The sequence below is a fragment of the Nerophis ophidion genome, linkage group LG03 (assembly GCF_033978795.1).
Source record: "Nerophis ophidion isolate RoL-2023_Sa linkage group LG03, RoL_Noph_v1.0, whole genome shotgun sequence".
Classification (NCBI taxonomy): domain Eukaryota; kingdom Metazoa; phylum Chordata; class Actinopteri; order Syngnathiformes; family Syngnathidae; genus Nerophis; species Nerophis ophidion.
Genome location: NC_084613.1, coordinates 12,876,863 through 12,889,738, shown reverse-complemented (window position 1 = coordinate 12,889,738; position 12,876 = coordinate 12,876,863). Strand labels below are relative to the sequence as shown.

At 36.8% G+C, this 12,876-nt stretch overlaps 2 protein-coding genes across 3 annotated transcripts in view; both read left to right on the top strand.

Annotated features, from left to right (window-relative positions):
- The window catches only part of dhtkd1 (dehydrogenase E1 and transketolase domain containing 1), a 57,076-nt gene extending 55,305 nt beyond the window's left edge, over positions 1-1,771 (top strand). Inside the window, exons 16-18 of one of the 2 annotated variants that reach the window (XM_061894276.1) lie at positions 1,120-1,205; positions 1,292-1,397; positions 1,441-1,771. In XM_061894276.1, coding sequence (XP_061750260.1) covers positions 1,120-1,205; positions 1,292-1,393 — 188 coding nt within the window. In that variant the 3' untranslated portion in view covers positions 1,394-1,397; positions 1,441-1,771. Of the gene's footprint in view, positions 1-1,119; positions 1,206-1,291 lie in introns of both variants that reach the window. The other variant, XM_061894275.1, reaches the window with a different exon arrangement.
- A 2,350-nt stretch (positions 1,772-4,121) lies between these two features.
- camk1db (calcium/calmodulin-dependent protein kinase 1Db) overlaps positions 4,122-12,876 on the top strand; it is a 101,310-nt gene continuing 92,555 nt past the window's right edge. The window contains exon 1 of the mRNA XM_061894277.1: positions 4,122-4,754. Coding sequence (XP_061750261.1) covers positions 4,660-4,754 — 95 coding nt within the window. The 5' untranslated portion in view covers positions 4,122-4,659. The remainder of the gene's footprint in view (positions 4,755-12,876) is intronic.

The window sequence follows — 12,876 nt, the reverse complement described above, 5'->3', positions numbered from 1 at the left end:
TGTTGCTATGATACAATACACTTTCAATGATGGCTAACAATACTAGCCAATGGTTGCCAAATCGCTATTACTAGTCGACAACAAACATAACTTATGCGTAAACAAAAGTAGTTCCAAAGTAGCAACTAACAATTTGCAGTCATGTTGTTATGATACAATACACTTTCAGTGATGGTTAACGTTACTAGCTATGCTTTGCCAAATCGCTATCATTAGTGGACAACAAACAGAATTAATGCGTAAACAAAAGTAGTCCCAAAGTAGCAACTAACAATTTGCAGTCATGTTGTTATGATACTATACACTTTCAATGATGGCTAACGATACTAGCCAATGGTTGCCAAATCGCTATTACTAGTCGACAACAAACAGAACTAATGCGTAAACAAAAGTAGTCCCAGAGTAGCAACTAACAATTTGCAGTCATGTTGTTATGATGCAATACACTTTTAATGATTGCTAACATTACTAGCTATGCGTTGCCAAATCGCTATAATTAGCGGACAACAAACATAACTAATGCGTAAACAAAAGTAGTCCCAAAGTAGCAACTTACAATTTGCAGTCATGTTGTTATGATGCAATACACTTTTAATGATTGCTAACATTACTAGCTAGCGTTGCCAAATCGCTATCATTAGTGGACAACAAACAGAATTAATGCGTAAACAAAAGTAGTCCCAAAGTAGCAACTAACAATTTGCAGTCATGTTGTTATGATACTATACACTTTCAATGATGGCTAACGATACTAGCCAATGGTTGCCAAATCGCTATTACTAGTCGACAACAAACAGAACTAATGCGTAAACAAAAGTAGTCCCAAAGTAGCAACTAACAATTTGCAGTCATGTTGTTATGATACAATACACTTTTAATGATTGCTAACATTACTAGCTATGCGTTGCCAAATCGCTATCATTAGCGGACAACAAACATAACTAATGCGTAAACAAAAGTAGTCCCAAAGTAGCAACTTACAATTTGCAGTCATGTTGTTATGATACAATACACTTTCAATGATATCTGCAGGCAATTCAAAAAACTTTCACTTTGACTCGCCGACTTGTTCTTTCACTTTGACTAAACAGCGTGCATGCAAACTGAAATACCTTGCAGAGTTCGTCTGGAGCCAGGAGGAGCCTCAGAACATGGGCCCCTGGTCTTTCGTCAACCCCAGGTTTGAGAAGCAACTGGCCTGCAAGGTGAGCATTACTCCTGTTTTGTGTTCAAATGTCGAATCTGAAAGAAAAGAGGAACAAAAAAACAACAAGTTGGTTTGATTCTCCAGCTGCGGTTAGCGAGCCGACCCGCTCTGCCCGCTCCCGCCGTGGGCATCGGCGCCATCCATCAGCAGCAGCAAGAGGCCCTACTCAACGCCACCTTCTCTTAGGACTAGAACACTTTATTTTGAAAACAACTTTAGGTTGATTAAACAGTTTGTGTTGTGTCACACTCGGGAGTCAACAAACGCTCCATCGGAAGTATCGCTCCGGTGAACACCCCCCCCCAATATTTATAGTCATTGAAGAATCTGCATACTTAACTGGAAGTGATGCAAAGCGTCATTTGAAGAAGTTTCTGACCTTTTAGAAAACTCTTAACACTGAGTTAGCCCGTGTTGTGTCATATTTAATGTGCCTTGATCCGGCACACAGATAGTAGGTACTGGATTATTTTCATGGCAGAACCGTGTTCATGGTGCTCAAGGGCAAATGCAAATGAACCCAATCAAAGTATTTAAAGAGAAATAAATCTATTTTCATGCTTCTGTCGGGTGTGGTTGTCATCTCACTGACGCTGTCGAATGAACCTGAAAGCACCAAACAAGCATCTTTATGCCCTTCGAATGTTTTCTTCCTCAAATAAACGTGATGATAGAAAGAAAACTAGGCCGGGGGTTGCCACAAACCGCCGTACTTTTTAAGATAGTGTCCGAATCCGTGAGTTTTACGTTAAACTGTGCAAAATTAACTAAAGAGCTAGTCTAAAACATTGGCATGCGCACATTAATCAAATAGAATAGAATAGGAAGTAAAAAGCCAACACTTAGCATGTGTGCCAACAAAGTAAGTAATACCCTTACAGCCATATTCTAAGTAATATGGCTCTAAGGCAGGGGTGTCGAACGTACGAACAGGTTTGCTAAGTATACAAATTAACCTGAAATTTTTGAATGAAAGAAACAGCTCTTCTACGTGTGTCTACTGGATGTTGCAATAGCAATTCTTTGTATCTCTGTAGATCAGGGGTCGGCAACCTGCGGCTCTTGGATCACTCTAATGTGGCTCAGCTGCATACTTGCCGACCCCCCCATTTTACCGGGAGGTTTTCCAAATTTCATTGCCTCTCCCAGAAATCTCCCCAGGATAACATTCTGAGATTTTCACCCAGACAACAATATTGAGGCCATGCCGTTATGGCAATGCCTTAAACGTCCTGTCAACCATGTCGTAGTGTCCTCTTTAATACTATGCTATCTGAGTGCCGGCTGCTGACTCAACGCACAAGCAACTGCAAGGCATAGTTGTTCAACAGCCATACAGGTTACACTGAGGGTTGTGCTATAAACAACTTTAGCACTCTTACTAATATGCACCACACTGTGAACCCACACCAAACAAGAATGCCAAACACAATTCAGGAGAACATCGGCACTGTAACACATTATAAACGCAACGTAACAAATACCCAGAATCCCATGCATCCCTGACTCTTCCGGGCTCTATTATACACCCCCCTCCCCCTCCGTGCGTCGGTTAGGGGGGCGGGGTTTGTTTTTAGCGGGGGTGTATAATGGAGCCCGGAAGAGTCAGGGATGCATGGAATTCTGGGTATTTGTTACGTTGCGTTTGTGTTACAGTGCGGATGTTCTCCTGAAATGTGTTTGTCATCTTTGTTTGGTGTGGGTTCACAGCGTGGCGCATATTAGTAAGAGTGTTAAAGTTGTTTATATCACAACCCTCAGTGTAACCTGTATGGCTGTTGAGTAAGTATGCCTTGCAGTCACTTATGTGTGTCTGCAAAAGCCACATACAACATGCGAATGGGCTGGTAAGCTGTTTGTTACAGCATTTTAATGTTAGCATGCTAACAGTTAGCGTGTTTCACATACCAAATTATATGACTATAAGGTGTATGGCTGTCTAATTAGAGAAAATAAAGGTAAAGCTGGCTAAAAAGTTAGCATGTTAATGTTAGCATGCTAACATGTTAACATTAACATTCTAGCTAGCAGTTAACAAGTGTCACATACCAAGTTAAATGACTCTAGGGTAAATGGTTGCAAAATTAGCTAAAAAAAAAAAAAACCTTGCATGTAAATGTTAGCATGCTAACATATACATGCTATCAGTTAGCATGTTTCACATAAAGTTAGCATGTTTATGCTAGCTAGCGGTTAACAAGTGTCACACACCCAGCTATCTGACTAGAGCAAATGGTTGCATAAATAGCTAAAAAAGCCTGTATTTTAATGTTAGCATGCTAGCATATACATGCTAACAGTTAACGTGTTTCACAAACCAAGTTTAATGACTATAAGGTGTATGGCTGTCTAATTAGTGAAAAAAGTGTAACATTTGTAAATAAAAAAAAGTTAGCATGCTAACCTATACATGCTAACAATTAGCGTGTTTCATATACCAAGTTAAATGACTATAAGGTGTATGGCTGTGAAATTAGAGAAAAAAGTGTAACATTTGAAAATTTTATAAAAAAAGTTAGCACTTTAATATTAGCATGCTAACCTACACGTGCTAACAGTTAGCGTGTTTCACATACCAAGTTAAAGGACAATAAGGTGTATGGCTGTGTATTTAGAGAAAAACGTGTAACATTTGAAAAAAAAATAAAGTTAGCTATTTAATGTTAGCGTGCATGTTGGCACTGGCTAGTAACACAGGAGCTCCGCCACCACGCGCGCTCCCGCGGCAGGGGACAATTAACCACAATAAGTGTCTGTGATTGGCTGAAGGGGCAGTCAGGATTAAGACCCATTAACTCTGCCTAGCAACAGGTGGCCAGTTTGAAACACTAAATATCGGCAAGATAAAAATAAAAGGAATAAAGAGCACAAATACTTAGATTTTTTTAATTAAAAAAAGAAAAAGAAAAAGAGGCTTTTAAAGGTGCAAGTGCCGTGTCAGATCCCGTAAACCACGCAGCTCCCTCCCTGACCGGCGGCGGATGTTCCTCCTCCTTCCCCGGGATGACCGCCTTTGAACCGGGACATGCACGGTGTCCACTCCCCGGGCACTTTCCATCGATTTGGTGCAATGCGTGCCGCACTTGATCCGCGCTGACGACCCCCCCTTCCACCCGTCTCTCCGCGGCGGTCCACACGGCGTCACGGCGTCCTCCACAGCCGAGCTTCCCTCTTCTCATCACCGCCTGAAAAACCACCCTCGCTTGCCGGCCCGCGGGTGGGAGGAGACACGCACACACAGGCGTGAGAAGACGACAGGAAGGGTGGGAGGGAGACGCTCGTGTTTCTCCTCCACGCAGAGCCGAAGCACACGCGGGGTTTAGTCCGCCAAGCTCTGCACGCCGTGACGGAACACTTCAAGACTTTTTTTTTTCCTTCTTCTTCATTTTTTTGGGGGGGCTGTTGGTTCGTCAGCTCGCTTCCGCCCTCCCCTCCTCCCCACGCGGCGAGACATGGCGAAAGAGAACGGCGAGTCCGCCGACGGGTCGTGGAAAAAACACGTCGACGACATCAAGAGCGTGTTCGACTTCAAGGAAGTGCTGGGCACGTGAGTTAGCAATGTTGGCGTCACGTCACGTGACATGGGTTGTTTTTTTTTTAAGCGGGAAACTTTCGCCGCAGCTGTTGCTCATTGCCGTAAATGCACCGCTGGCGTGGTTTGTCACGGAAAAGAACGCGAAGACGCAACTATAACAAAAATACCTTCGAAGATAAACAAATCTGGTTTGTGTAATTTACAATTCAAACATGGATAATTTAAACGGCAGGTGGTTTATTACAGGAGCGGAGCTAATGATAGCTTAGCATGGGGTTGTCCGCCATGTTTTTTGTTTACATCTGAGTTGCCATAAAATGTGTCCCCCGCCCTCTATTTTCCTTAATTGATGTACTAGCATCATGTTTTATTCTGTAGATACTTAGCGTCGTCAACGACAAAACTTGTGAATTTGGACAAATATTTTATTAATTATAATAAAAGTTATTTGGGGATACATAATATTTTTTTTCTGTGTTGCTATAAAATGTGTCCCCCCACCCTCTATTTTCCTTAATTGATGTACTAACATCGTGTGTTTTATTCTGTAGATATTTAGCATAGTTAACAACAAAACTTGTGGACTCATTGTATTAATTATAAAAAAAGTTAGTAGGGGATGCTTAATATTTCAGTTTTTTTCTGTGTTGCCATAAAATGTGTCCCCCCTCTATTTTCCTTAATTGATGCATTAACATCATGTTTTATTCTGTAGATACTCAGCGTTGTCAACAACAAAAATTGTGAATTTGGACCCATTTTATTAATCATTAAAAAACGTTAGTAGCGGATGCTTAATATTTCAGTTTATTTCTGTGTTGCTGTAAAATGTGTCCCCTCCCCTCTATTTTCCTTAATTGATGTACTAACATGTGTTTTATTCTGTAGATACTTAGCATCGTTAACAAAACTTGTAGACTCATTTTATTAATTATAAAAAAAGTTAGTAGGGGATGCTTAATATTTCTGTTTATTTCTGTGTTGCCATAAAATGTGTCCCCCCTCTATTTTCCTTAATTGATGTACTAACATCATGTTTTATTCTGTAGATACTTAGCGTCGTCAACGACAAAACTTGTGATTTTGGACATATATTTTATTAATTGTTATAAAAGTTAGTAGGGGATACATAATATTTCAGCTTATTTCTGTGTTGCCATAAAATGTGTCCCCCCCCCTCTCTATTTTCCTTAATTGATGTACTAACAACATGTGTTTTATTCTGTAGATACTTAGCATCGTTAACAAAAATTGTGGACTCATTTTATTAATTATAAAAAAAGTTAGTAGGGGATGGTTAATATTTCAGTTTATTTCTGTGTTGCCATAAAATGTGTCCCCCCTCTATTTTCCTTAATTGATGTACTAGCATCATGTGTTTAAGTCTGCATATATTTAGCGTCGTCAACAACAAAACTTGTGAATTTGGACATATATTTTATAAATTATAATAAATGTTAGTAGGGGATACATAATCATTTTTATTTTGTGTTGCCATAAAATGTGTCCCTCCGCCCTCTATTTTCCTTAATTAATGTACTAACATCATGTTTTATTCTGTAGATACTTAGCGTCGTCAACGACTAAACTTGTGAATTTGGACATATATTTATTAATTATAATACAAGTTAGTAGTGGATATATAATATTTCAGCTTATTTCTGTGTTGCCATAAAATGTCCCCCCCGCCCCTCTATTTTCCTCAATTGATGTACTAACATCATATTTTATTCTGTAGATATTAAGCATCGTCAACAACAAAACTTGTGAATTTGGACACATTTTAAATATAAGAAAAGTTAGTAGGGGATACATAATAATTCAGCTTTTTTTCTGTGTTGCCATAAAATGTGTCCCCCCCATATTTTCCTCAATTGATTTACTAACATCATGTTTTACTTTTTAGATACTTAGCATCGTCAACAACAAAAATTGTGAATTTGGACCCATTTTATTAATTATAAAAAAAGTTAGTAGCGGATGCTTAATATTTCAGGTTATTTCTGTGTTGCTGTAAAATGTGTCCCCCCCCTCTATTTTCCTTAAGTGATGTACTAACATCATGTGTTTTATTCTGTAGATAATTAGCATCGTCAACAACAAAACTTAAAAATGTGGACACATTTTATACATTATAATAAAAGTTAGTTGGGGATACATAATATTTCATCTTATTTCTGTGTTGCCATAAAATGTGTCCCCCCCCTCTATTTTCCTCAATTGATGTACTAACATGTTTTATTCTGTAGATACTTAGTGTTGTCAACAACAAAACTTGTGAATCTGGAGACATTTTATTACTTACAAAAAAAGTTAGTAGGGAATACATAATAGTTCAGCTTATTTCTGTGTTGCCATAAAATGTGTCCCCCCCCCCCCCCCCCCCCTCTATTTTCCTCAATTGATGTACTAACATGTGTTTTATTCTGTGGATATTTAGCATCGTCAACAACAAAACGTGTGGACTCATTTTATTAGTTATGAAAAAAGTTAGTTGGGGATGCTTAATATTTCAGTTTAGTTCTATGTTACCAAAAAATGTGTCCCCCTCTATTTTCCTCAATTGATGTACTAACATCATGTTTTATTTTGTAGATACTTAGCATCGTCAACAACAAAAATTGTGAATTTGGACCCATTTTATTAATTATAAAAAAGTTAGTAGCGGATGCTTAATATTTCAGTTTATTTCTGTGTTGCTGTAAAATGTGTCCCCCCCCTCTATTTTCCTCAATTGATGTACTAGCATCATGTGTTTTATTCTGTAGATACTTAGCATCGTCAACAACAAAACTTGTGGACTCATCTCATTAATTATAAAAAAAAGTTAGTACGGGAGTCTTAATAGTTCATCTTATTTCTGTGTTGCCATAAAATGTGTCCCCCCCCTCTATTTTCCTCATTTGATGTACTAACGTGTTTTATTCTGTAAATACTTAGCATCGTCAACAACAAAACTTGTGAATCTGGACCCATTTTATTACTTACAAAAAAAGTTAGTAGGGGATACATAATATTTCAGCTTCTTTCTGTGTTACCATAAAATGTGTCCCCCTTCTATTTTCCTCAATTGATGTATTAACATGTGTTTTATTATGTAGATACTTAGCATCGTCAACAACACAACTTATGAATTTGGACTCATTTTATTAATATTAAAAAAAAGTTAGTAGGGGATACATAATATTTCATCGTATTTCTGTGTTGCCAAAAAATGTTTGCCCCCTCTATTTTCCTCAATTGATTTACTAACATCATGTGTTTTATTCTGTAGATATTAAGCATCGTTAACAACAAAACGTGTGGACTCATTTTATTAGTGATAAAAAAAGTTAGTAGGGGATACATAATATTTCAGCTTATTTCTGTGTTGCCATAAAATGTGCCCCCCTCTATTTTCCTCAATTGATGTACTAACATGTTTTATTCTGTAGATACTTAGCGATTTCAACACAACTTGTGAATTTGGACTCATTTTATTAGTTATAAAATAATTAGTTGGCGATACATAACATTTCAGTTTATTTCATTGTTGCCATAAAATGTGTCCTCCCCCTATTTTCCTTAATTGATGTACTTACATCATGTGTTTTATTTTGTAGATATTTAGCATCGTTAACAACAAAACTTGTGAATTTCGACTAATTTTATTAAATATAAAAAAGTTAGTAGGGGATACTTAATATTTAAGCTCCAAGTGGATATTTCCAATTTGCAGTAGAGACAAGATTAAATGGTCACATGATTTTTTCTTCCAATTCACCGTTGCATTATATAGCAAATGAAAGTCTGCCGTATCTTTTGTAGGAGGCGAAGGAAAAAAAAAAGAACCATAAACAATTGGGATACCGCCATCAAATACTCGTTCGTCCATTTATCATCAATCCAGTATTATTACATTTTGCCAAGTTACAATAGTCTTGTAATTGGGGCTGCAGCTATTGATTGTTTTTGTAATTGAGTAATACTTCTTTAGTTTGTTCGACTAATCAAGTAAGTGGATATTACTCGTGAAATGTATTTTAGAGAACATTCTTTTGATATCCATAACCTTGTTTTTTTTTAAATAACTGCAGTAAACATTAAAAATGCACTTATAACATGTGTTTTTTAATCGAAACATTAAAAAAAAAATCTGTATTGTAGCGGCTATGCACAAACTGCATATTTAAAGTTCCGGGTACTCCTTGCAATCCAGATTTGATAAATTCTTAGTTAGACTCATTAAATGATTAATCAAAGCATCCATCCATCCATTTTTTACCGCTTATTCCCTTTGGGCTTGCGGGGGGATCTGGTGCCTATCTCAGGATGGATGGGTTAATCAAAGCAACTGAGTTAAATCAAATCCATTTTTTAAATCAAATTAATTAAATAATCTTTGCAGCCCTACTTGCAATATAATCTGATAATAATAATATATCTGCTGACGATACATTACTATATCTTTGTACGTGAAGGAGAAACTTAGAAACTATATACGAATGCATTTATCAATAGAAAAACATGAATTAGACAAATACAGTTCTGCATGTGAAATGCTGACTTAGGGTTTTGTCAGGACACAAACAAAAGAAGCTAATGCCTATCCAAGGGTTGTCGGCCAAGTTTTTTGATTTTTAAACTTTAAAATCTGAGATCGAAGTGGGATATTTCCCAAGTGTATTGAAGGCAAAATAAAACTGTGGTCAGACATGGCAATTATTTTAACTCAGTGGCCACATTGATGGGGACAAAAAAGTCTGTGGGGTCAATTGTCTAATTTATTAATATGTGTACAAACAGTATATTTGTGTTTATTTATATATATATATATATATATATATATATATATATATATATATAATATGTGTGTGTGTGTGTGTGTATGTATGTGTATATATATATGTATGTGTATGTACTGTCACAACCTGCCACATCACACCCTGACTTATCTGGAGTTTTTTGCTGTATGTTGTGTTTTACTTGTCTTGCGCTCCTATTTTGGTGGCTCTTTCTCTTTTTTGGTATTTTCCTTTAGCAGTTCCATGTCTTCCTTTTGAGCGATATTCCCCGCATCTACTTTGTTTTAGCGATCAAGAATATTTCAGTTGTTTTCATCCTTCTTTGTGGGGACATTGATTGATTGTCATGTTTGGATGTACAATGTCTTTGCTCCACCCTCAGTAAGTCTTTGATGTCGTCCAGCATTCTGTTTTTGTTTACTTTGTAAGCCAGTTCAGTTGTAGTTTCGTTCCGCATAGCCTTCCCTTAGCTTCACTGCGTTTCCTTAGGGGCACTCACCTTTTTGTTTATTTTTGCTTTAAGCATAGGCACCTTTTTACCTGCACGCTGCCTCCCGCTGTTTCCAACATCTACACTGCCACCTACTGATATGGAAGAACATTACACGGTTACTCCGCCGACCACTCAACAACAACACATCATTTTCAGAATGTAATTCCTGGTTTGCAAAAAATATTTTCATCCCAAATAGGTGAAATGAGATTATCTGCCATGGCACACTGGTTGAAAAACACTGTTTTACTGCATAGATTGGTGATGCTTGAGCTTAGGAAAAAAAAAAAATCAAGCGCGCCTACCTGGAGGCGTTGTTTGTTGGGATGATTTACTCAAGGCTTTCTCTTATGTCTGGAGAGACCCCCCCACCCCACCCTCCCCATCCCTCCTACCAGCAATGAATCATCCTGATCTACTGACCAATCGGTAGACAGTTGTACAGACACACCTTCAGTCGTCGCCCACAAGCTGGAACATGTTTGACGCCAAGCCAACCGTAGGAGGCCTGCTTCATTTGATCAGCCCTATGGCAGTGTTTTTCTACTCGTGTGCCGTGAGATACAGTCTGGTGTGCCCTGCTGGGTTACCTAATTTCACCTATTTGGGTTAAAAATATTTTTTGCACACCAGTAATTCTAGTCTGCAATTGATGTGCCAGTGCTGTCTCGAGCTCGGCAGAGTAACCGTGTAATACTCTTCCATATCACTAGGTGGCAGCAGGTAGCTACCGGTAATTGCTTTGTAGATGTCAGAAACAGTGGGAGGCAGGGTGAAGGTAAAAAGATGTCTAATGCTTAAACCAAAAAATAAGCAAAAGATGAGTGCCCCTTAGAGCAGTGGTTCTCAAATGGGGGTACGCGTACCCCTGGGGGTACTTAAAGGTATGCCAAGGGGTACGTGAGATTATTTCAAAATATTCCAAAAATAGCAACAATTCAAAAATCCTTTATAAATATATTTATTTAATAATACTTCAAAAAAATATGAATGCAAGTTCATAAACTGTGAAAAGAAATGCAACAATGCAATATTCAGTGTTGAGAGATAGATTTTTTTGTGGACATGTTCCATAAATATTGATGTCAACGATTTATTTTTTTGTGAAGAAATGTTTAGAATTAAGTTCATGAATCCAGATGGATCTCTATTACAATCCCCAAAGAGGGCACATTATTTTGATGATTACTTCTATGTGTAGAAATCTTTATTTTTCAACAAGTTTATAGTTATTTTTATATCTTATTTTCCAAATAGTTCAAGAAAGACCACTACAAATGAGCAATATTTTGCACTGTTATACAATTTAATCAATCAGAAACTGATGACATAGTGCTGTATTTTACTTCTTTATCTCTTTATTTCAACCAAAAATGCTTTGTTCTGATTAGGGGGTACTTGAATTAAAAATGTTCACAGGGGGTACATCACTGAAAGAAGGTTGACAACCACTTCCTTAGAGAAGGCCATGCAAAACAAAGCTAAAACTGAACTGGCTACAAAGTAAACAAAAACAGAATGCTGGACGACAGTAAAGACTTACTGTGGAGCAAAGATGGCGTCCACAATTTACAACCGAACATGAGGTGACAATCAACAATGTCCCCACAAAGAGGGATTAAAAACAACTCAACTATTCTTGATTGCCAAAACAAAGTAGATGCGGGAAATGCTGCTCAAAGGAAGACATGAAACTGCTCCAGGAAAACACCAAAAAAGAGAAAAAGCCACCAAAATAGGAGCGCAAGATAAGAACTAAAACACTACACACAGGAAAACATCAAAAAACTCCAAATAAGTCAGGGTGTGATGTGACAGGTGGTGACAGTACACCACCCACTTTGAGACAAGAGCTATAGTGATGCATGCTTGATTATGGTTTAAAGCAGGGGTCACCAACGCGGTGTCTGCGGGCACCAGGTGGCCCGTAAGGACCAGATGAGTCGCCCACCTGTTATAAAAATAGCTCAAATAGCAGCACTTACCAGTAAGCTGCCTATATTTTTTAAATTTTATTTACTAGCAAGCTGGTCTCGCTTTGCTCGACATTTTTAATTCTAAGAGAGACAAAACTCATAGAATTTGAAAATCCAAGAAAAATATTTTAAAGACTTGGTCTTCACTTGTTTGAATAAATTCATTTATTTTTTAACTTCGCTTCTTATAACTTTCAGAAAGAGAAAAAAATACAACCTTAAAAATGATTTTAGGATTTTTAAACACATTTACCTTTTAAATTCCTCCCTCTTCTTTCCTGACAATTTAAATCAATGTTCAAGTAATTTTTTTTTTTTATTGTTGTAAAGAATAATAAATGCATTTTAATTTGATTCTTCATTTTAGCTTCTGTTTTTTTCGATGTATACATTTGTGAAATATTTTTTCAAACCTTTTATGATTAAAATTCAAAAAAATTATTCTGGCAAATCTAGAAAATCTGTAGAATCAAGTTTAAACCTTATTTCAAAGTCTTTTGAATTTATTTAAAAATTTTGGTTCTGGAAAATCTATTAGAAATAATGATTTGTCTTTGTTAAAAATATAGTTTGGTTCAATTTGTTATATATTCTAACAAAGTGCAGATTGGATTTTAACCTATTTAAAACATGTCATCAAATATATATATTTATTGTGAGAAATCATTAAGATGATCAGTGTTTCCACAAAGATAAATATCATTAATTATTAATAAAAACATAGAGTTAAAGGTAAATTAAGCAAATTGGTATTTCTGGCAATTTATTTTACCTTTTAAATTCCTTCCTCTTCTTTCCTGACAATTTAAATCAATGTTCAAGTATTTTTATTATCATTATTATTATTATTATAAAGAAAAAAAAAAATCTTAATTTTAGCT